This window comes from Rhincodon typus, chromosome 1 (assembly GCF_021869965.1).
Source record: "Rhincodon typus isolate 14 chromosome 1, sRhiTyp1.1, whole genome shotgun sequence".
Taxonomy (NCBI): domain Eukaryota; kingdom Metazoa; phylum Chordata; class Chondrichthyes; order Orectolobiformes; family Rhincodontidae; genus Rhincodon; species Rhincodon typus.
Window position 1 is genome coordinate 20,820,927 of NC_063332.1, and position 24,992 is coordinate 20,845,918.

The following is a 24,992-nucleotide window of genomic DNA, read 5'->3' on the forward strand; positions in this document are numbered from 1 at the left end:
TCCTAGCTGAGACTCACTAACTCAGGGCAAGCCAATGAATAAACTGATGACCTTTTTAGTCTATAACACACAACGAGAAAGGCATTATCACCTTCTTACAAAATTTGCACTAGTTCAGACTAACTAAATTGCCCTCACGATTATGGAGTGATCTATGATAGTTTAGGTAACTAAAATGGCTGGTCTCTCACCAAACAAAGATAACTGATTGATGGGTTTCAGGATAATCTGCAGATATAGGCTGATCTTTGCTAAACCTGGAAATCATGAACTAGAGATATAAAAACCAAAAAAAACTACGGATGCTGAACTTGTTCTGAGGAAGGGTCATCGGACCCAAAACAGTAACTCTGATTTTTTTCTTCACAGGTGCTGCCAGACCTGCTGAGCTTTTCCTTGAACTAGAGATAGCTTGATAATATTCTTTCGCAGGCTTTCTTTCTATATTTTTGTACCTCTTTGATGCTTTTTAATTAAATGCATATTTAAATACATAAATCGCAATTTATAAGAAAAAGCCACAAACAGTGGCTAATCAGTGCCTCGCAGTGCCAGAAACCCAGGTTCGATTCTACCCTCAGATAACTGTGTGTGGAGTTTGCACATTCTCCCTGTGCCTGCTTGGGCTTCCTCCAGGTGCTGTGGTTTCCTCCCACAGTCCAAAGATATGCAGGTTAGGTGGACTGGCCACGCTAAATTGCCCACAGTTTCCAGGACTGTATCGGTCAAGTGGATTAGCCATGGGATATACAGGTTTATAGGGTAGGGGATGGGTCTGGGTGGGTGTCCTTCGGAGGGTCACTGTGGACTCAAATGGGCCAAATGGCCTGCTTCCACACTACAGGGATTCTATGATTTTTGTCTTTATTAAATATATAGAAGAAACAAGCTTGAGTGTTATGTTAACATCCTAATTATAGAAGTCTTCTTTCAAACAGTACACTGTCACCATACTTGATTAGGAATTTGCCCCGAGGATTAAATTATAATGGCATAATGGCAGGGTTGATGCTTCTGTTATTCACTCATGGGATGTAGGCCTCGCTTGCTGGCCAGCATCCATAGTTGCCCTTGAGAAGGAGGTGGTGAGTTGCCTTCTTGAAACGCTGCAGTCCATTTGCTGTAAGTGCCATTAGGGAGGAAATTCTATGACTTTGACCCAGTGACACTGATGGAACGGCGATATATTTCCAAGTGTGGATGGTGAGAGGCTTGGAGGGAATTGTGGTGTCCCCATGTATCTGCTGTCCTTGTTCTTCTATATGAAAGTGACCATGGGTTTGGAAGGTGCTGTCTAAAGATCTTCGGTGAATTTCTGCAGAGCATCTTGTAGACTGTACGCACTGCTGTAATGGAGCGCTGGTGGTGGAGGGAGTGCATGTTTGTGGAGGTGGTGCCAATCGAACAGGCTGCTTTGTCCTGGATGAATCAAAACATATGAACGTACAATAAAATGTTTATAATAGCTTTCTTTTTAAAAAAGTGAAAACTCTTTCCAACACAGTCAAAGTTTGTAAGAAGCAAGTTTTATTCTAGAAAAAAAACAAAATACTGCAGATGATGAAATGTGAAATAAAAACATGAAGCGCTGCAGAAACCCAGCGGTGGAGAGAGATACGTTAATGTTTCAAGTCCAATATGACTCTTTAAGACACTTGCTGAGTTAGGCTGTGATAGCTTAATTCCTCTGTTAATTGGGAATCTAAGGGCTATGGGGAATGGAGGAAAGTAGATGTGAAGAATGTTGGTTCGGTCACGATCCTACAGAATGGGGAAGCAGGCTCGAGAAGCTGAACGTCCTACTCCTGTTCCTGTTCCTACTTCTTTGGTCTTGAGGTTTCTCCAGCACTTTGTTATTTCAAAGCTACATTCTATTTGCATTGCTTGGATGTTTTTGCTAATGAAAACCTCTCCATTATGTTATGGAATACTGTAGACACAACATTGTATTAAAAGACCAGACCCAGATGTATAGATTTAACTTCATACAGTATACTGCCCTAAAACATTCAACTGAACCATACAATGGAAATAGAAAATCTTTACTTACCTCTAATTTGTCTGTCAATCACCCTCATTTCCTTTCTTATTTTTAATGACCATTCTGTGACCTAATCAGAACCAAATTTTAATAGTATTAAAACCGGATAATTTACTTTCAATGTTGTTAAGATCAAAATCATGAAATTTCCTATCTAATGGTACTGTGAGTCTACCATTGCCTCAGCCTGTAGCAGCTCCAGGCTGGGCTTCGTCACATTCTCGCAGGCAACAACTATGGTATCTGCAGCCAAGTCATCACTGCAAAGTCTTCTACAATAACATCTTAGGCTTTGTTGGGAGGGCTATCCCACAGACTACTGAAACAACAGCTTGACGTAGTCATATTCACCAATCATAGCTTACAGGAAATATCCTGGATACATGACCACCATCTCTGGGTAGTCCTGTCTAACTGACAACGAAGACCCACCACATGTTACAGCAGAATGGGACACAGCCACAAGGGAATGACTTGCAGTCAATATTGTCTCTAAACATAATGAAGTTTCATGGCATCAGATCAAACATGGGCCAGGAAACCTCCTGCTAATTACACATACTGTGCCACCCTGGCTGATGAATCTCTTCACTGTTGAAAATCACTTGGAGGAAGCACGCAGAGTAGAAAAGGCACAGAATGTATTGTGGGTGAGGCACTACAAATGTACATCACCAAGGAGGCTCAGAAGCACCATTACCTCTCATCCTAAAAATGTGTCAGATTGTTCTGTAGCAAGTGTTGAGGGTACCAACAAGAAGGAAAACTCTACTCACCCTCATCCTTGCCAATCTATTCAGTGCAGATGTATCTGACCATTATATCTGAAATAACCATCACACACTCCTACTGGAGAAATGTTCCTATCTGAACACTGATGATACCCTAATCATGTTGTATGACAATATCATCATAAATGGGATAGATTCTCAACAGACCTAGCAGTTTAAAACAGGGTATTCATGAGACATCGTAGGAAACTAGCAGAATTGTATTCAAGTGACTTCAAGGCCCAAAATATTCACCACATTACCATGAGGGAGATCTAAAAATAAGTTAACCTCCTTAAGCTACCACACAGGATTGTATACGTGCTAAATAGTGGAATGAGCGTGTTATGGCTATAACCAATGCAATCCTGCCACATTCACTCATGAATGGTGATGGGCAATTAAACAACTAAACAGATGATAGTCTCCACAACTACTTCCATTCTTAATGATGACAGAACCCCAAATCACCTTATGCAAAACACAGGGCTAAAGCCTAAGGTTTTTGCAAAGATTTGTAGCTCGGATCAACTCGGGTTGACTTGCTTGCCGAGCTGGCTTGTTTTCGTTCAGATGTTTCATTACCATGCTAGGTAACATCATTGAGGTTGGTTGGCTCGCTGAGCTGTTTTGTTGCTCCGCAGACGTTTCGTTACCGTGCTAGGTAACATCCTCAGTACAGCCTCTGATGAAGCGTCGGTGTGTTTTCCCGCCTGGTTTTTAAACTCTGGGGTATGTTGTGATGGATTGCCTCACTTCCGGGTTTCCGCCGAAGTGGAACGTATATGGGGTCGAGTTCAATGTGTTCATTAATAGCCTGCTTCGTGGACTGCCATGCTTCCAGGAATTCTCATGCTTGTCTCTGCCTAGCCTGTCCCAGGATCTTGGTGTTGTCCCAGTTGAAGTCGTGGTTCTCCTTGTCCACGTGGATTGAGACGAGTGAGTATTGGTCGTGTCTTTTTGTAGCCAGTCGGTGTTCATGTACTCTTGTTGTTAGTTTCCTTCCTGTTTGTCCGATGTAGTGTTTCTCGCAGTCTCTGCAGGGGATCTTGTAGATGACATTGGTCCTGTCCATGGTGGGGAGTGGGTCTTTAGTTCGGGTGAGCACTTGTCGTAGGGTTGATGTGGGTTTGTGTGCCACTCTGATGCCCAGCGGTCGTAGAAGTCTTGTGGCGAGTTCTGACGTGTTCCTGATGTAGGGTAGTGTGATGAGTGTGTCAGGGCATGTAGAATCTTTCTGATGCTGTTCCTGTAGGCATCTCCTGACTTAAACAAACAGGACAGATCAACAAAGCAGACTTCTTAAGAATGAAACCCGAAGGAAACAACACACCCCGATTCTACGGCCTCCCTAAAGTGCACAAGCCGGAAGTCCCCCTCAGACCCATAGTCTCCCTACTAGGCACTCCGTCGCACAAATTAGCCAGAGAACTACAGAGAAGACTCAAGCACCTAGTCAACAAATCACCCCATTCCATCCACTCAGCCCAAAAATTCCTCAACTCCATCAAAGACATAAAGATAGAGGACGAAGTGACCATGATATCGTTTGATGTCACCGCCCTATTCACGTCAATAGACATACCACTAGCAAGGGAAACAATGACAACACTACTTGAACAAGAACACGACCCCAGCGAAACCATCTCCAAGGACAACATGCTTAAACTACTGGACCTATGCCTGACCACCTACTTCACCTTCAACGGCCAAACATACGAGCAAATCAACGGGACACCCATGGGATCGCCTATCTCCGGACTCATGGCAGAAGCAGTGATGCAAAGACTGGAAAGGACTGCCCTTCCGCAAATCCAACCTAAACTATGGATACGCTATGTAGACGATACCTTTGTCATCATTAAACGGACCAAATTAGAAGAGACACACAAACTCAAACAACACCCTCACCGGAATAAAATTCACCAGAGAGGAGGAGAAGAACAAACAACTCCCATTCTTGGACATCATGGTAGAGCGCAAGACAAATGGGGAACTGCAAAAGAAAGTACACCGTAAAGCCACACACACAGACCAGGTGTTGAACTACAATAGTAACCATCCCAGCAGACACAAACGAAGATGCGTGCGAATGCTAGTTAAAAGGGCAACAACACACTGCAGCAACATGGAACTACGACAAGAGGAGGAGGAATACCTCTTCCAAGTGTTCAAGGATAATGGATATCCAAAGAACTGGGTCAGGAGATGCCTACAGGAACAGCATCAGAAAGATTCTACACGCCCTGACACACTCATCACACTACCCTACATCAGGACCACGTCAGAACTCACCACAAGACTTCTACGACCGCTGGGCATCAGAGTGGCATACAAACCCACATCAACCCTACGACAAGTGCTCACCCGAATTAAAGACCTACTCCCCACCATGGACAGGACCAATGTCATCTACAAGATCCCCTGCAGAGACTGCGAGAAACACTACATCGGACAAACAAGAAGGAAACTAACAACAAGAGTACATGAACACCAACTGGCTACAAAAATACACGACCAATACTCACTCGTCTCAATCCACATGGACAAGGAGGACCACGACTTCGACTGGGACAACACCAAGATCCTGGGACAGGCTAGGCAGAGACAAGCATGAGAATTCCTGGAAGCATGGCAGTCCACGAAGCAGGCTATTAATTGAACTCAACCCCATATACATTCCACTACGGAGGAAACCCGGAAGTGAGGCAATCCATCGCAACGGACCCCAGAGTTTAAAAACCAGGCGGGAAAACACACCGACGCTTCATCAGAGGCTGTACTGAGGATGTTACCCAGCACAGTAATGAAACGTCTGCGGAGCAACAAAACAGCTCGGCAAGCCAACCAACTTCAACACCCACAACTCGAGCTACAGATCTACTCCAAAATCTTATAGGTAACATCATCAGTGAGGCCTCCGATGAAGCGATGTCGTTCTACTTTGCTTGGAATTTATACTGTCCGGTCTGTTATGGGGAGTGGTGTCATTTCCGGTTTTGTTCTGTATGGGTTTGTATATGGGGCCCAATTCTGTATGTTTGTTGATTTAAGTATGGGTGGAGAACCGTGCCTCTAGGAATTCCAGTGTGTGTCTATGTTTGGCTTGGGCTACTATGGTTACCTTGTCCCAGTCAAACTGATGGCCTTCGTTGTCCGAGTGCACTGATATTAGGGAAAGTTCGTTGTGTCGTTTTGCTGTTAGCTGATGTTCATGTATTCTGATGGCTAGTTTCCTTCCTGTCTGCCCAATGTAAGTTTTGTGGCAGTCATTGCATAGTAGTTGGGAATAGGGTCTTTAATCCTTGTGAGTGTTTGTCATAGCGTGGCTGTGGGCTTATGTGCTACCATGATTCCTAGTGGTTGTAGGAGTCTCATTGTCAGTTCCGATATGTTCTTGATGTAGGGCAGTGGAGGCCACTGTGTTAGGGCATACTGTGTCCTCTTGTTGTTGTCGATTTAGTAGGCACCTGCGGATGAAGTTGCAGGGATATCCGTTCATAGTGAAGATTTCGTATGGGTGCTGTTCCTCTTTCCTGCGTAGTTCTGGCACGTTGCAATGAGTGGCCCATTTAAATCATGTCCTAACACAACTTTGTTTGTGGATGTTGGAGTGGTTGCTGTAGAAGTTGAAGGTTTGGTCAGTGTGGGTTGCTTTCCTGTATAGAGGGGTTTTGAACTCCCCATTGGTTATACATTCAATTCTGACATCCAGAAACAGAAGCTAATTGTTGTTTTCTTCTTCTATCACGAATTTAATCGCGGCAATGATTATGAGGTAGTGGTTTCGTCCAGTTTGGTGCATTTAATGATGACAAATGTGTCATCCACGTACGGGATCCACAGTTTAGGTTGAATGAGGGGGGAGGGTAGCATGTTCTCGTCTTTGCATGACTGCCTCTGTGATGAGTCCTGAGATTGGGTGATCCCATGGGAATGTCATTGATCTGTTTGCATACATGACCATTAAAGATGAAGTGTGTGGTGAGGCACAAGTCTAGTAGTTTGAGTATGTTGCCATTGCTGATGGAGCTGCTGGTCTGTGTTCCTGTTTCCTCTGGTAACGTGACCAATGTTTCTTTGGCTCGTGGGCTGTCAAATTGGCATGAAAAATGCTGTGACATCAAAGGATACCAAAATCTCGTCGTCGCTGATTTTTATGTTCAAGGGTGTTGAGGAATTCTTGGGTTGAGTGGATGGAGTGGGGTGATCCATCGATTAAATGTTTCAGTCTTTGTTGTAGGTCCTTGGCCAGTTTGTGTGAAGGTGTGCCTGGTAGGGAGACAATGGGTCTGAGGGGGATGTCTGGTTTGTGTACTTTAGGTAGTCTTTAGAAGCAGGGTGTGTTCGTGCTTTCTGGTTTCATTCTCATGTAGTCCATCTTGGTTATCTGTCCTGCATCCTTTACTCTCTTCAATGTCTGGGTGATCCTATTACCTAGCTGCAGTGTTGGGTCTATCATCACCTGTTGGTAAGTGTTTGTATCTGCGAGCAGTGCCTGTGCTTTCTTAATGTAGTCCGGTTTGTTCATAATGACAGTCATGTGCCCTTTGTCCGCTGGCAGGATTATAATGTTCTTGTCTTTCTTGAGTTTTTCTAGTGCTTTTCTCTCTGATGTGTTCAGGGTGTCCTATTTGTTCCTTTGGCTTAGTGTGGGGATTATAGTTTGTCAGATGGCTTGTTGTGTTTCATCTGTGAGTCCGTTGTCTTTTAAATATAGTTTCCAGGGCGGCCATGTTCGCATCTTTGTGGTTATAGTTCAGTCCATGTAATAGAACAGCTTTCTCAGTTTCTGTGAAAGGTCTGCTGGATAAGTTTCTTATCCATGTGTCCAGTTTGTTGTTGTCTTTGTGGTGGATAAGTTTCTCCTGTAGTTTGTGTCTCTTTGTTTTGGTCTTGTGTTGTTTTATGGTGATGGCCTGTTCTAGGGTTGTAGTCCATTGCTGGTCCGTAATGTTTAGGTACTGTGATTTTTGGCGCAAAGTTTCCCATTAGTACTTATAGAGTCAGTTATGGGCATCATTAATCATTGCTCGTAGCATTCTGCGTCCTTTCTGTTCAGCTATTTTGTATGCCTGTGGGTTGATGAGTGGAGGTTTGTACTTCACACTGCAGGGCAGTACCTGGTTCCTGAGGCATTCATGGAGAAAGTGAAATTGTTCGTCGGTTGGCAAAAGCAAAACAATCAGCTTCAATCAGAAGTGTCAAGTGGATAATTCATCTCAGCCTCCTCTAGAGATCCCCAGCATTCAGTCCATTCTTTGAGAGTGATAAAGAAGATAAAAGCACATGGGATCCAGGTTAACTTCGCAAGCTGGATCCAAAATTGGCTTATTGGTAGAAGGCTGTTTGTGTGACCGGAGGCCCCTGTCCAGTGGTGTACCATTGAGATGAGTGTAGTATCCCTTACAGTTCATGATATATGCAAGAAAATGTGGGGGAGATAGATAAATTTGTGGATGACAAAAACTGGCCAGGAGGTCGACAGTGAGGAAAAGGTCTTAGGTTATAAAAGGATATAAACAGAGCTGATGCGCATATCACTGGCCGATGGAACTTAACCCTGATTAGTGAGAGGTGATGCACTTGGAAAAAACAAGACAAGGGAGTATGCAATGAATGCATTGCCACTAGGAAGCTGAGGAAAACAGAGATCTTGGGTGCTTCTCCACAAATCCCTGAAGGTGGCAAGACAGGTTTACAGGGTAATTAAGGCAGCAGATGGGACAACTCATCCCTCACACCCCCTCCCCGCAATAACAACCAAAACAGAATCCTCCTCGTCCTCACGTACCACCCTACCAACCTCCAGATCCAACGCATCATCCTCCGACACTTCCGCCATCTGCAATCCGACCCCACCACCAAAGACATTTTTCCCTCCCGACCCTTATCTGCTTTCAGGAGGGACCACTCTCTCCGTGACTCCCTTGTCCGCTCCACACTCCCCTCCAGCCCCACCACACCCGGCACTTTTCCCTGCAACCGCAGGAAGTGCTACACCTGCCCCTACACCTCCACCATCACCCCCATCCCAAGCCCCAAAAAGACTTTCCACATCAAGCAGATGTTCACCTGCACATCTGCTAATGTGGTATACTGCATCCGCTGTTCCTGTTGTGGCCTCCTCTACATCGGGGAAACCAAGTGGAGGCTGGGGGACCGCTTTGCAGAACACCTACGCTCGGTTCGCACTAAACAACTGCACCTCCCAGTCGCGAACCATTTCAACTCCCCTTCCCATTCCTCAGACGACATGTCCATCCTGGGCCTCCTGCAGTGCCACAACGATGCTACCCGAAGGTTGCAGGAACAGCAACTCGTATTCCGCTTGGGAATCCTGCAGCCCAATGGTATCAATGTGGACTTCACAAGCTTCAAAATCTCCCCTTACCCTACCGCATCCCAAAACCAGCCCAGCTCGTCCCCGCCTCCCTAACCTGTCCTTCCTCCCACCTATCCCCTCCTCCCACCTCAAGCCCCACCCCCATCTCCTACCTACTAACCTCATCCCGCCGCCTTGACTTGTCCATCCTCCCTGGACTGACTTATCTCCTCCCTACCTACACTCACCTTTACTGGCTCCATCCCCGCCTCTTTGACCTGTCTGTATCCTTTCCACCTATCTTCTCCTCTATCCATCTTCTATCCGCCTCCCCCTCTCTCCCTATTTATTTCAGAACCCCCTTTCGCCTTCGCCACCACCCCCCTCCAATTTCTGAAGAAGGGTCTAGGCCCGAAACGTCAGCCTTCCTGCTCCTCTGATGCTGCTTGGCCTGCTGTGTTCATCCAGCTTTACACCTTGTTATCTCTTATAGCAGATGGGACACTTGCTTTTATCAGGGTAGTTATACTGGAGCTGTACAAAACTTTGGTTAACCCAGAGCTGGAGTACTGTAGCAGTTCTGGTCACTGCACCGTACAGGAAAGATGCAATTGCACTGGAGGGGGTGCAGGGGAGGTTCATCAGGATGTTGCCAGGATGAAGCAGTTTAGCTATGAAGAGAGGCTGGGTAAGCTTGGGTGGTTTTCTTCAAAGCAGAGAAGGCTGAAACGGGGGAACACAGCAGGCCAGGCAGCATCAGAGGAGCAGGAAAACTGACATTTTGGGTCGGGACCCTTCTTCTGAAAAAGGGTCTTGACCTGAAACGTCAGCTTTACTGCTCCTCTGATGCTGCCTGGCCCGCTGTATTCCTCGAGCTCCACACTGTGTTATCTCTGACTCCAGCATCTACAGTTCTTACTATCTCGAAGACTGAAATGGAACTTGATTGAGGTGTATAAGATTGAAAGGGGCTTGGGCAGGAGGATAGAGAGCCGATGTTCTCCTTAGCTGAAGGGTCATTTTGAAGGGGACATAATCTTCAGGTGAAAGGCAGGTAGATTAAAAGGGATTTGAGGAAACCAAATTTACCAAAGACGGAGGTGCCGGCAGGGGTAGTTTAGTTGGGAAACCTCACAACTTTTAACAAGAACTTAGTTAAGCAGTTGGAATGTCACAGCATTCAAGCCTATGGGCCAACTGCTGGAAAGTGGGACTTGTGTAGATTTAAAGTAGTTTTTCTTGGTACAGACTCGAGTGGCCAAAGGGCCTCTTCTGTACCATGTGATTCTATAAGTCATTTGTATTATTCCATAGAATATCAAGAAACAAGTGGAGACACTGGATACTGCAAAAGCTATGGGCCCTGATAACATCCTGGCAGTAGTACTGAAAAGTTGTGCTCCAGAAGTAGTGGTACGTCTAGCAAAACTGCTCCAATACAGACACAACACTGACATCTTGGCTACAACAAGGCAAATTGACCACATACAACCTGTCCACAAAGCTGCAGGCTATACCATCCTACTAGTCTACTCTCAAATCAGCAAAGTACTGGCTGACAGTGCTGAGAGGAAAAATTTTTTTGTCCATAACCTATTCAGTGATGCTCAATTTAGGTTCCACTAGGGCCATATCGCCGTTTGATAAAAACATGGCCAAAGAATGGAATTCAAGAAATGAGGAGTCATCAAGGCAAAATTTGAACGAGTAGAGCTTCAAGGAACCTTGACCAAATTTAAATCAATAGTTAACTGGGGAGAAATCCTCTAGCTGGAGTCATACCTAGTACTAAGAAACATGGTTGAGATTGTTGGAGGCCAATCATCTCAGCTCTAGGTCATCTCTCCAGGAATTCCTCAGGGTAATGTTGCAGGCCCAAATAACTTCAGCTGCTCCATCAACTACTTTCTCTCCATAATGTCAGACAGATGATCTTTAATAATAACTACAACGTTCAGCACAATGTACAACCCTTGACTACTGAAGTAGTCTGTGTCTGCATGCGTCAAGGTCTGATCAACATCCAGGCTTGTAATAAGAGGGGGTGAGTGATATTCGCACCAATTGCCCGGCGATGCTATCTCTGACAAGACAGAATGTGACCATCTTCTCTTGACATTAAAAAGTCATTATCTGGAAAGTTATTAACCAGAAATTGAACTTACACCAGCCATCTAAATACTTTGGCTGCAGGAGCAGGTCGGTGGCTGGGCATTCTGCAATGAATAATTCACTCCCTTACTCCCCGAAGCTACCATCTACAAGGTGCAAGTCAGAAGTGCCATGGAATATTTGCCACTTGCCTGGATGAGTGCAGCTCCAACAACACTTAAGATTTTCAACACTATCCAGGAGAAAAAGCATGCTTGATTAGCACCCTAGTAACCACCTTAAACGTGCAAGGCCACACCACTAGAAGTACTGTGCACCATCCACAAGATACACACCAGAATCTTGCCTAAGCTCTTTCCAAATCTGTGATCCCTAACACATAATGACAAGGGCAGCAGATGCTTGGAAGCAAGCTCTCCTCTAAGTTACATACCAGCCTGACTTGAAATAAAACTCTTTCAATGTCAGTGGGTTAAAATTCTACAACTCCCTCCCCAGCTGCACTGTGGGTGTGCCTACACCACATGGAGTGCAGCAGCTGAAGGCGGTAGCTCACCACCACATTCTTAAGATTAATTAAGAACGTGGGCAATAAATGCTGGCTTTTCTAGCAAATCTTACATTTCATGCAAAAAACCAACCGACCATTTGATAAATAAATTTTGGCTTTATGAATGGGCATCCATATATCAAAAATTCATTTTTAAAAATTTCTCATAAGCCATACAATGCAGAATGAAGCCATTTGGCTAAAACATGTCTGCACCATAACTGTACTACTCAACTGTACTATTTTTATAATTCAGATCAGAATGAACAGCTCGACTGTCACTAGTGCAGCTGCAAATCCGAAGACAATATCAGTTTCAGGTTACTATCAAAAATATGCAATTTTCACGGAAGACTAGCAACAGCAGTAAACTTCTCCATTATAAATGCAACATATAATAACCTTAGATTGGTTAGTACCACTGTATTTTCTCCATGGTCAGACCATTGAAATCATGATCAAAAAAGTATTGAGGAACAGTAGTAAAGCAGTGACTATGAAACAAGAGGGATTTCTTTTTCTAAAGCATTCAGAACATAGTGAGACATTTATCCAGACAGAATGAGAGACATTCTTTACCCAGGTTGATTTTTTAAAAGATAAAGTGTGGAGCATCAGAGGAGCAGGAAAGCTGACGTTTCGGCTCTGGACCCTTCTTCAGAAATAGGGGCAGGGAAGGGGGCTCGGAAATAAATGGGGGGGGGGGGGGGGGGGGATTGAAGGGGGGGAGTGGAGCAGATAGGTGAGAGAAAAGACGGACAAGACAAGGAGGCAGGGATGAAGCTAGTAAAGGCGAGTGTAGGTAGGAAGTTGGGATGGGGATTGGTCAGTGAGGTGGGAGGAGCGGATAGGTGGGAGTTTCTAAAAAATATTTTCTTAATTGGCTGGGGTTTGTAAATCTCTCCCTTGAGGTTGTATGGTTCCAGGTAGGTAGGGAGTGTCTTTTTTACAATGAACATTGCATTGCAGCTGTTTGGGACAGGCAGGACTCTACATAAAATGCACGGCCTAAACTGCGCCAAATACCATTCATCACTTACTCCTGCACTCAGCACTGGCCTGCACTGTTACTCAGTGCCTGCTGCAACTGTCATCCTGCACAAACCACAATTGCAGCACTCCAGAAAGGATTTTTAAAAATGTATTCATCCACAGAATGTACCCATCCCTAATTGCCCAGAGGCACATTGCTATAGGTCTGGAGTCACATGTAGGCCAGGCAGTTAGAACAGCAGATTTCCATCCCTACAGGAAATTAATAAACCAGAGGTTTCTACAACAAACCATGCTGGTCCCTAGTAGGCCAGATTCCAGATTTTTTATTGAAATCATATTTACCAATTACTCTGGTGAAATTCAAACTCATGTCCCCTGAGTTTTGGATTGCTAGTCAGTGGCATTATCATTATGCTATCACCTCCACAATTCACTCAAGGCTTCTTTGATATCTGATTATATGATAAAACAGCCTAAACTTAAGTATTTTATTTCTTCATCTGTAACCCTAGACAGTGACTATACTACCCAATTGAGAGAAAAAAAAAATCCCGACACAAATTTGATTCTCTTCTGCTGAATAGCTAGCAGTAACTTGCTTTCTCAAGAAGCTGAACCAAAGCCAACGTTTAGCGTCCTACCTGCCTTAGAAATTGTATCAACTAAGTAGCTTCTGTGCCTTACTTTGTCCTTACAAACAGCTATCCTAGAAACTTATCTAGGATGTTAGAGGAAATACAAACAGGTTTAATATTTTTATATTACATTTAACTGCCTCAGAGCTTCCCATAATGACCTTCAGCCATTCTAAAATGTAATCCCCCAAGTAATGTAGTAGGAGACCTGGCACCCAATTGTCAAGGAGCTGGTAGTTATAATGACACTGGTAGTATAATACTCCAGAGACTAATGTCCTGGAAATGGGTTAAAATCCCACCATAGTTACTGTTGGAATTTAAAATTTAGTTAATAAATCAGGAATTGAAAGTTACTTTCAGTAATGATGGCCATGACAATCTGATTGTTGTAAAAAAAAACACCTCTCTAGTTCACTAATGTCCTTTATGGAAGGAATTTTGTGGTCCTTTTCTGATCTGGCCTCTCAGTAACGTGGTGGACTCTTAACTGCCTTGTGAAATGGCCCTAGCAAGCCAGTCAGGGCAATTAAGGATGGACAATAAACACTAATAATATTCAGAAACCATGAAATAAAACACAATTTATGTACCAAGGTGTAGAAGCAGTAAAGGGATGCAACGTAAACCAGATAATTTTTTTTTCTTTATTCATTCACGGAATGAGGGCGTCACTTTTAGGCAGCATTTATTGCCCATCCCTAATTGCCTAGAGGGCAGTTGAAAGTCAACCACATTGCTGTGCGTCTGAAGTCATGTGTAGGCCAGACCAGGTAAGGATGGCAATTTCCTTCCCAGTGAACCAGATAGGTTTCTCCAACAATCAGCAACAGATTCATGGTCATCACTAGATTCTTAATTCCAGACTTTTTTTATTGAATTCAAATTCCATGATCTGCCGTGGTGGGATTTAAACCAAAAATGTTATCTTGGTCTCTGGGATTCAGTCCAGTGATGATACCACAAGGCCATTGCCTCCCCTGTTTGTTTCAGTGGGACTGATTGGGAGACACAGGAAAGAACTCCATTAATATTTCTTTGAAGAATTCCACAGAATCTCTTCCATCCACATCTGATGATAGGTAGGTTCATGCTTTGGCATCACAGAAAAAAAATTGAATTTCACATTGTATTTAGAACAAGCAGATGTATAGTGAAACGGCCAGAGACTTTGTGGGACTGGGTTTACAATCGAGTAGGCAATGGCCTAGCGGTGTTATCGCTAGACTATTAATCCAGAGACCCAGATAATGTTCTGGGGACTGGGTCTGAATCCCACCATGGCAGATGGTGGAATGTGAATTCAATAATAATCTGAAATTAAGAGTCTAATGCTGACCATGAAACCATAGGTTTTTCCCCTGATAATTGGGAAATCGGCAATCTGGTTCACTTATGTCCTTTAGGCAAGGAAACTGCCATCCTTACCTGTTCTGGCCTACATGAGACACAGCAATGTGGTTGATCCTTAACTGCCCTCTGGGCAATTAGGGATGAGCAATAAATGTTGGTCCAGCCAGCGATGCCCACATCCCATGGATGAATAGAAAAAAAACTCAATGGTGACAAGTTAAATACATTGAAAACGTAAAGACATGGGAAAACATTGAGTAGGATTGCAATAATAACATTTGTGTGGTATCTTTAATAGTAAAGCAGTCCAGCAGCATTATCAGAAAAAAAAATGGACAAGCTACACAAGGAGATACAGCACTGGGACAGGTATCCATAATTTTAGTGAAACAGGTTGGCTTGGAAAAGAGAAGTCCAAAGCAGAGAGTTTAAGAAAAGTGCAAAATCTTATAACGTTGACAAAGGAAATGGGGGATACTCAAGGGGCATAATGTCATCAGACGGGTAGCCTGTAAAATTCAGAGATAATGGAGAAGTTGAGGCAGTAGTGGTGAGACAGAACTCCGTATCACCAGTGTGCACATAGGAAGTGACACTGCGTTTTCAGATGATGTTACCAAGTGGCAACACATGGCTGAGAAGCAGGAAGGGGCAACGAAAGTGTATACGGAGCAACCCTCGTTCCCCAGCGTTTTCAAACAGCACCATCAAGCATACTTGGAGCAACTCTCCCCCCTAGTATTTAACAGACTGTATCAAGGGTACATGCAGCCCCCACTCCCTAGTATTTACAGCCTGTATCAAGAGTACATGCAACAACCCTCACCCCCAGAAATTCAGATATAGCATCAAATAACATGGAACAACGCCCTCCCCCCCCAGTATTTACAAACAGCTCAACCAAACTCGCTACACTACACTACACCGCACCCGGCCCTTATGAGGTCACCTGACTGGCAGCCACAACAGACACTCATTAAGGTCCAAGAACCAGTAGCCCAATCAGCAGAAACACAAGATGTGGAATCACCCCGCCCCCGACCGGTCTCAGGGTAGGTTTCACGGTGTTGTGCGAACGGAAGGCGGTTTCGCCGACTGGAATATGGGACAAAAGACCGGATTTAAAACCGACACCGGGGAGCAGGGTGTCAGCCCGAATCCGCAAAGCCACAAATCTGACAGCGGTTCTTCACTCAGTGCCGATATCCCAGCAAGCTCAGTCGGTTTTGGTATAAAATGTGTGCCAAATACCTATATACCACTGTTTTTAAAAACTAGTAATATATTTTTAAAAAAATACCAAATCCTTGGGTGGCCGCTCCTGCGATTTACCAAACAGCCCCATGTCGCCGAGCTCGATCTTGACTCTCGTCCCGCCCCTCCCGAGGCACTTCCGGTCCCAGTGACGTCAGTGGCCGCGGCCTGTGCGTTTCCCTGGCCTGCCGCCACCGCAGAACCTGGATTGATGTGGCCCACCTTGACAATGCAATAGAGAAAGGTTCTATTCCCTCTCTTTACACGTGTAAAGCCTAGCCTATCACGTCATAGTCACTTTTGTGATGCAAGATAACCTTAGGAATTGGAAGGGCTGGGGGAGGCATTCATACAAGACCAACCATAGGGCTCATGTGGTAAGTCCATAACTCCTGAAAAACAGGTCAGGGTTCAAGTCCCAGCCGCTGCAGAGGTGTGACATAGAAAATATCATCAAGAATAAATCATTTCGATGGCACCCTGAACGTAAGACTTCCCAAGTCATTAGAGTGGAATGTGACAAAATGAAATATGGTACCAAGGCCCACGGGGTTATAGTAGGTCAGCTGACAAAAAAACTGATTTCTGAAGAAGGGTCTAGACCCGAAACGTCAGCCTTCCTGCTTCTCTGATGCTGCTTGGCCTGCTGTGTTTATCCAGCTCTACACCTTGTTATCTCAGATTCCCCAGCATCTGCAGTTCCTACTATCTCTGAAGAGATTACTTTTCCTGAGAAAACCTAGGTAGAGTGGGTATGAGGAGAGAATTTGTGGCAATTTAAGGCCAGGCCAATAACATTCATTAAAACTAAGGATTTCTAGATTTAGACAATTGCAGTTATCTTGAAAGGATGAAGGTCATTACAGCGATGGGAGGCATGAGGATGTATCTGAAAACAAAGATGAAAACTTCAAAATCAAGTCATTGCTTGAGAAGGACCCATTATAGACCAGCAAGCCCATGTGCCATGCATGATTATATGAACAATATTTGTTTCAAGTCAAGCAGTCTTGAATACCTCCATTGCAAGAAAATGGGAGACCTGTCAGGAGTGCTTTAATCAAATCTAGAGGTAAAAATCTGGAATTAAAAGTCTAATGATGATTATGAAACAATTGTCAATTGTGGTAAAGATCCATTATTTTACTATTGTCCTTTAGAGAAGAAAACTGTCTCCCTTATCTGGCTGGACGACATGTGACTCCAGACCCACAGCAATATGGTTGACTCTTAATTGCCCTCTGAAATGGCCTAGCAAGCCACTCAGTTGTATCAATCACGACAGAGCCCAAAGAATAGAATGAAACCAGATGGGCCATCAGACATCAGCAATGGCAAACACAACCTGTCAACCTTGCAACATCCACCTTACTAACATCTGAAGGTTAGTGCTAAAGTTGAGAGAGCTGTCTCACAAACTAGTCAAGCAACAGCCTGACATATCAGACTCCAGAATCATACCTTACAAACAACAATACCATCATTTTTCCATGGTATGTCCTGCCCCACCAGCAGGACAGACCCAGCAGAGGTGGCAGCACAGTGATACATGGGAGGGAGAGAGTTGCCTTGGGCATCCTCAACATTGACCTGAAATCTTATAAAGTCTCATGAGACTGGTTACAACATATATCTAGCACCCACCTCTTGTTGATGAATTAGATTCCTCCACATTGAACACCACTTGGAGGAAGTAATGAGGATGGCAAGGGAGCACGATGTACTCTGGGTGGGATGCATCAATGTCCATCACCAAGCAGCACGACTACTGACAGAATAAAAACCGAAAGAACTGCGAATGCTATAAATCAGGAACAAAAACAGACCTTGCTGGAAAAGCTTAGCAGGTCTGACAGCATCTGTGAGGAAAAAGTCAGTTAACGTTTCGAGTCCCGTAACCCTTCCAGGAAGGCTCACCAGACCCGAAATGTTAACTCTGATTTTTTTCTTCACAGATGCTGCCAGACCTGCTGAGCTTTTCCAGCAACTTCTGTTTTTGATCCACTACTGACAGAGCTGCTCGGGTCCTAATGGACATTGCTGCTCTTGACTGGATCTGCGGCAGATAGTGAGGATACTATCAAGAGTCAAAAACATATTTGATCTCATCCTTACCATTCTGCCACTTGCAGATTCATCTGTCTGTGACAGTATTGGTGACAGTGACCACCACACAATCCTTGTGGAGACAAAATCAGATACCAGAACTGTTGGAGGACGCAAGATTTAGTGGGAGGGAAGAACTGAGGGAGATCAATATTAGTAGAGAAATGGTGCTGGGAAAATTGATGGTATTGGAGGCCAATAAATCTACATCCCAGAGTATTTAAGGAACATAAACAAAGTTGCCGGAAAAGCTCAGCAGATTTGACAGTGTCTGTGAAGGGAAAAACAGTTAACTTTTCGGGTCCGGTGACCCTTCCTCAGAACTTCTGAAACGTTAACGCTGTTTTTTCCTTCACAGATGCTGCCAGACCTGCTGAGCTTTTCCAGCAACTTTGTTTTTGTTCCTGATTTACAGCATCCACAGTTCTTTTGGTTTTTAACTTGCCCTAGAAATAGTGGATGCATTGGTTGTGGATCTTCTAGGATTCCACAAACTCTGGAAGAGTCCCTGCAGATTGGAGGGTGGCTAATGTCACTCCAATAATCAAAAAGGGAAGTAGAGAGAAAACGAATTATTGACCAGAGAGCCTAACATCGGTAGTGGGGAAAATTCTCCAACCCAGAGCATTTAGAAAGCAGTGGCAGGATCAGACAGTGTCAGCATGGATTTAAGAAGGGAAAATGATGCTTGACAAATCTGTTGGCATTCTCTGAAGATGTAACTAGTAGAGTTGACAAGCAGACAGTATATTTGGACTTTCAGAACATTTGACAAAGTCCCACATGAGAGATTAACATGCAAGATTAAAGCGCATGGGATTGGGGCAAGTGTATAGAAATGGATAGGAAACTGCTTGGCAGAGAGGAAACAACGCATAGGAATTAATGGGTCTTTTTCAAATTGGCAGGCAGGAACTAGTGGGGTGCAACAGGGATTGGTGCTGGGAACCCAGCAATTCACAATATATATTAATCATTTGGATGAGGGAACAAAATGTAACTTCTCCAAGTTTGCAGATGATACCAAGTTGGGTGGGAAGGTGAACTGTGACGAGGATGCAGAGATCCTTCAGCATTATTTCGACAGGTTAGGTGAGTGGGCAAATCAATGGCAGATGCAGTATAATTTGGATAAATGTGAGGTTATTCACTTTGGAAGCAAAAACAAGAAGGCAGATTACTACCTGAATGGCTGTAAATTGGGAGAGGGGAGTGTGCAGCGGGACCTGGGTGTCCTTGTGCACCAGTCGCTGAAGGTAAGCATGCAGGTGCAGCAGGTGGTAAAGAAGGCAAATAGTATGTTGGCCTTCAGTGCGAGAGGTTTTGAGTACAGGAGCAGGGATGTGTTGTTGCGGTTATACAGGGCCTTGGTGAGGCCACACCTAAAATATTGTGTGCAGTTTTTGTATCCTTTTCTGAGGAAGGATGCTCTTGCTCGCAAGGCAAAGCAGCGAAGGTTTAACAGGCTGATTCCAGGGATGGTGGGACTGACACATGAGGAGAGATTGACTAAGTTAGGATGTTTTCGTTAGAGTTCAGACAAATGAGAGGAGATTTCATAGAAACTTATACATTTCTAACAGGACTGGACAGGGTAGATGCAGGGAGGATGTTCCTGGTCAAAAACAAAGTTGCTGGAAAAGCCCAGTAGGTCTGACAGCATTTGTGAAGGAAAAAACAGAGCTAACGCTTCGGGTCCGGACCCGAAACATTAACTCTGTTTTTTCGTTCACAGATGCTGTCAGACCTGCTGGGCTTTTCCAGCAACTTTATTTTTGTTCCTGATTTACAGCATCCGCAGTTCTTTCGGTTTTTATTTAGGATGTTCCTGATGGTGGGTGTGTCCAGAACCAGGGGTCACAATATCAGGATTTGGGGTCGATGATTTAGGACGGAGATGAGGAGACATTTCTTCACCCGAAGAGTGATGAGCCTGTGGAATTCTTTACCACAGAAAGTAATTTCAAAACATTGAATGCATTCAAGTCGCAGCTAGGTATAGCACTTGGGGTGAATGGGATCAAAGGTTATGGTGAGAAAGCAAGATTAGGCTATTGAGTTGGACAATCAGCCATGATCATGAAGAATGGTGGAGCAGGCTTGAAGGGCTGAATGGCCTCCTCCTGCCCCTATCTTCTATATTTCTATATAAGTACCACCTTCACATTGAGAACTCGTTCCATCGTGTTGTGTGGTACTATCACCGCTCTAAAAGGGACAGATTTTGAATAGAACTAACATTTGATTTGATTTATTGTTATCACATGTGTCGAAGTAGAGTGCAAAGTTTGATTTGCAAGCAGTACAGGCAGATTATAGCACACAAGGACAGATGGACGATAGGGTGTTTAGACAGAGTGAGGTATATGAGGTTACAGCTGCACAGGTGGTACACAAAAGCAAGATGAACATTAAATTTGAAATTAAAGAAGTCCATTCAACAGTCTAATAACAGCAGGGAAGAAGCTGTTCTTGATCCTGTTGGTGCGTGTGTTTAAGCTTCTGTATCTTCTGCCTGATGGAAGAGATTGGAAGAGAGTATAACTGGGGTGGGAGGGGTCTTTGATGATGCTGGTTGCCTTTCTGCAGCAATAAGCAATGTCGATGGAGTCCATGGATCGGTGGTTGGCTTTCGTGATGATCTGGGCTGCATTCACAACTTTCTGTAATTTCTTATGGTCCTAGGCAGAGTAGTTGCTGTACCATGGTTTGATGAACTCAGATGGAATGCTTTCTATCATGCGTCTGTAAAAGTTGGTGAGGGTCCTTATGGACATGCCGAATTTCCTTAGCCTCCTGAGGAAGAAGAGGCATTATTGTGCTTTCTTGACCATTACATCCATGTGGGAGGACCAGGACAATTGTTGCTGATCATTGCTCCTAGGAACTTGACGCTCTCAACCCTGTCCACCTCAGCTCCATTGATGTACATAGGGGTATGTCCTCCTCCTTTCTTCCTGAAGTTGTTGGTCACTTCTTTTGTTTTGCTGACATTGAGGGAGAGATCATCATCTTTGAACCACGACCCGATACATTCTATCTCATTCGTGTATTCTGTCTCGTCATTGTTTGATATCCAACTTACAACCGAGGTGTCATCAGTGAACTTGTTGATGGCGTTTGGAAGTATTTGGCCACACAGCCATGAATGTACAGGGAGTACAGTAGCGGGCTGAGTACACATTCTTGCGGGGCACCGGTGTTGAGAATTATTGTGGAGGAGGTGCTGTTGCCTGTCCTCCCTGATTGAGGTCTGTGGGTCAGGAAGTCGAGGATCCAGTTACTGAGGGTGGAGCAGAGACCTAGGTTTCCAAGTTCAGAGATTAGTTTGAATGGGATTATAGTGTTGAAGGTGGAGCTGTGGTCAATATGTGGAAGCCTGATGTAGTATCCAGCTGTTACAAGGATGAATGTAAGGCCAAGGAGATGGCTTTTGCCATGGACCTGTTGTGGCAGTAAGTAAATTGCAAGGGATCAAGGCAGGCTGAGAGGCTAGAGTTGATGTGAGCCATGACTAGCCTCTCGAAGCATTTCATAATTATGGAGGTGAAAGTCACCAGGCGGTAGTTGTTGATGCACAATGCATATGTTTTCTTTGGTGCCGGGATAATGGCAGCCTTCTCGAAACAGGTGGGGACTTCAGATTGTAGCAAGGAGAGGTTAAAGATGTTAGTGAATACTCCCACCAGCTCGTCCACACTGGATCTGAGTACATGGCCGGAGACTCCATCTGGGCCAGTAGCTTCCCTCAGGTTCACAGTGAAGAAGGCCAGTCTGATGTCTGCAGTGGTGGCTGAGGGAACAAGTGCATCAGGGGCTGTCACGGCAGGTTACACCATTCCACTGGCATTCTGCTGGGTCTGTCCTGCCAGTGAGACAGAACATATCCAGGCATGGTGGTGTCTGGGACATTGTCTGTAAGGTAAGATTCCATGAGTATGACTATGTTAGGCTGTTGTTTGATTAGTCTGTAAGACAGCTCTCCCAATTTTGGCACTAGCCCCCAGATGTTAGTGAGGAGGACTTTGCAGGGTCGATTGGGCTGTTTCTGCCATTGTCTTTTCCGGTGCCTAGGTTGATGCGAGGTGATCCATCCGGTTTCATTTCTTTGATACTTTGTAGTGATTGGTACAACTGTTCTAAAGGGTCTTCCCTTTACTCTAAGGCTGTGCCCTCAGGTTCTAGTGTGTCCATTTTTTTTTTCTTTATTCATTCATGGGATGAGGGTGTCACTGGCTTGGCAGCATTCATTATCCATCCCTAACTGCCTAGAGGGCAGTTACAAGTCAACCATATTGCTGTAGGTCTGGAGTCACATGTAGGTAAGGATGGCAGTTTCCTTCCCTAAAGGAATTGACAATGGATTCATAGTCATCATTAGACTCTTAATTCTTGATATTTGTTGAATTCAAATTCCACCATCTGCCGTGGCGGGATTCGAACCCCAGTCCCCAGAACATTATCTGAGTCTCTGGATTAAAAGTCCAGCGATAATACCACAAGGCCATTGCCTCCCCATGCTCCTGCTAATGGAAAAATTTTCCCAATGTCCACTCTGTCCAGGATGCTCATTATTCCGTAAGTTTCAATGACATCTCCCTTCATCCTTCTAAATTCCATTGAGTATAGACCCAGTGTCCTTACATTTTCCTCAAATGCTAAGCCTTTCATTCCTAGGATCATTCTCATGAACCTCCTTTGTAAACGGTCCAGGGCCAGTACACCCGTCCTGAGTTTGGGGCCCAAAATTGCGCACAGTACTCTAAATGTGGCCTGCCCAGAGCCTTATAAAGTGTCAGAAGTACATCCCTGCTTTCATATCCTAGTCCTCTTGAAATAAATGCCAACATTTTATTTGCCTTCCTAACTCTGACTCAACCTGCAAGTTTATCTTAAGAGACTCCCAGATGAAGACTCCCAAGTCCTTTTGCACTACAGATTTCTGAATTTTCTCCCCATTTATAACCTCACACTTCCCCACATTGTATTCCATCTGCCACTTCTTTGCCCACACTCCTAACCTGTCTACATCCTTCTGCAGCCTCCCTGCCTCCTCAATATTACCTGGCCCTCTACCTATCTTTGTATCATCTTCAAACTTAGCCAGAATGCCCTCAGTTCCTTCATATAGATCATTAATGTATAAAGTGAAAAGTTGTGGTCCCAACATTGACCCTTGTGGAAAACCACTAGTCACCAGCTGCCATCCTGAGAAAGACCCTTTATTCCCACTCTCTGCTTTCTGCCAGACAGCCAATCTTCTATCCATGCTAGCACCTTGCCTCTAACACCATGGGCTCTTATCTCACTCAGCAGCCTCCTGTGTGGCACCTTGTCAAAGATCTTCTGGAAGTCCAGGTAGATAACATCCATTGACTCTCCTTGGTATAATCTGCTCGTTACTTCCTCAAAGAATTCTAACAGATTTGTCAGGCATGACCTCCCCTTAATGAAATCATGCTGACTTTACCCTATTTTACCACGCACTTCCAAGTATTCAGAAATCTCAGCCTTCACAATGGACTCCAAAATTTTACCAGCGACCGAGGTCAGGCTAATCAGGCTGTAATTTCCCGTTTTTGTCCTTACTCCCTTCTTAAGCAGGGGTGTTACATTGGCAATTTTCCAGTCCTCTGGGTCCCTCTCTGATTCCGTGATTCCTGCAAGATCACCACTAATGCCACCACTATCTCTTTAGCTATCTCCTTCAGAACTCTGGGGCGTAGTCCATGTGGTAGAGGTGATTTATCCACCTTTAAACCTTTTTGTTTTTCTAGCACATTCTCCATGGTGATGATTACCATACTCACGTCTGGCCCCCAACTCTCTTGAATTTTTGGGATGTTATTTGTGTCTTCCACCATGAAGACTGAAGCAAAGTACTTGTTCAGTTCCTCAACCATTTTTTTGTTCCCCATTATTACTTCTCCAGGGTCCTTTTCCAGATGCCCAGTGTCCACTTTTGCCCTTTATATATCTAAAGAAATTCTTGCAGTCTTCTTTTATATCAGGAGCTAGCTTATCCTCATATTTAATCTTCTCCCTCCTTTTTTTGTTGTCCTCTGTTAGTCTTTGTAGGCTTCCCAATCCTCTGGTTTCCCACTGCCCTTTGCCACATTATATGCTTTCTCTTTTGCTTTTATGCTATCCCTGACTTCCCTAGTCAGCCATGGTTGCCTCGTCCCCCCTGTACCATGCTTCTTTTTCTGAGGGATGAATTTTTGCTGTGTCTCCTAAATTACTCCCAAAAACTCCTGCCATTCCTGTTCCACTGTTTTTCCTGCTGGGCTCCTCTCCCAGTCAATTCTGCCCAGCTCCTCCCTCATGCCTCCGTAGTTGCCTTTATTCAGCTATAATACCATTACATCTGATTCTACCTTATCCCTCTCAAATTGCAGAGTAAATCCAATCATATTATGATCACTACCTCCCAAGGGTTCCTTCACCTTAAGCTCCCTTATCTAGTCTGCCTCATTGCACAACACTAAATCCAGTATTGCCTGTTCCCTAGTGGGCTCCACTACAAGTTGCTCCAACAAGCCTTCTTGTGGACAATCCATAAGTTCTTTTTCTTGCGATCCACTACCAACCTGATTTTCCAAGTCCACCAGCATATTAAAATCTCCCATGATCACTGTGACCTTGCCTTTCTTACAAACCTTTTCTTTCTCCTGGTGTATCTTGTGCCCTACATCCTGATGACTGTTTGGAGGCGTGCACATAACTCCCATTTTGATTTTTTTTACCTTTGCGAACTGAACCCACACAGATTCTACATCATCTGACCCTTCATTGTTTCTTGCTATTGATTTAATTTCATTTCTTATAAATAAGGCGACCCCATCCCCTC

At 44.4% G+C, this 24,992-nt stretch overlaps 1 protein-coding gene across 2 annotated transcripts in view; it reads right to left on the bottom strand.

The window, feature by feature from the left end:
• LOC109916978 (charged multivesicular body protein 3) overlaps nucleotides 1-24,992 on the bottom strand; it is a 71,899-nt gene that overhangs the window by 11,821 nt on the left and 35,086 nt on the right. Inside the window, exons 1-2 of one of the 2 annotated variants that reach the window (XM_048616681.1) lie at nucleotides 16,083-16,275; nucleotides 2,051-2,111 (exon numbers count right to left, since the gene is read on the bottom strand). In XM_048616681.1, coding sequence (XP_048472638.1) covers nucleotides 2,051-2,111; nucleotides 16,083-16,127 — 106 coding nt within the window. In that variant the 5' untranslated portion in view covers nucleotides 16,128-16,275. Of the gene's footprint in view, nucleotides 1-2,050; nucleotides 2,112-16,082; nucleotides 16,276-24,992 lie in introns of those variants that run through there. The other variant, XM_048616739.1, reaches the window with a different exon arrangement.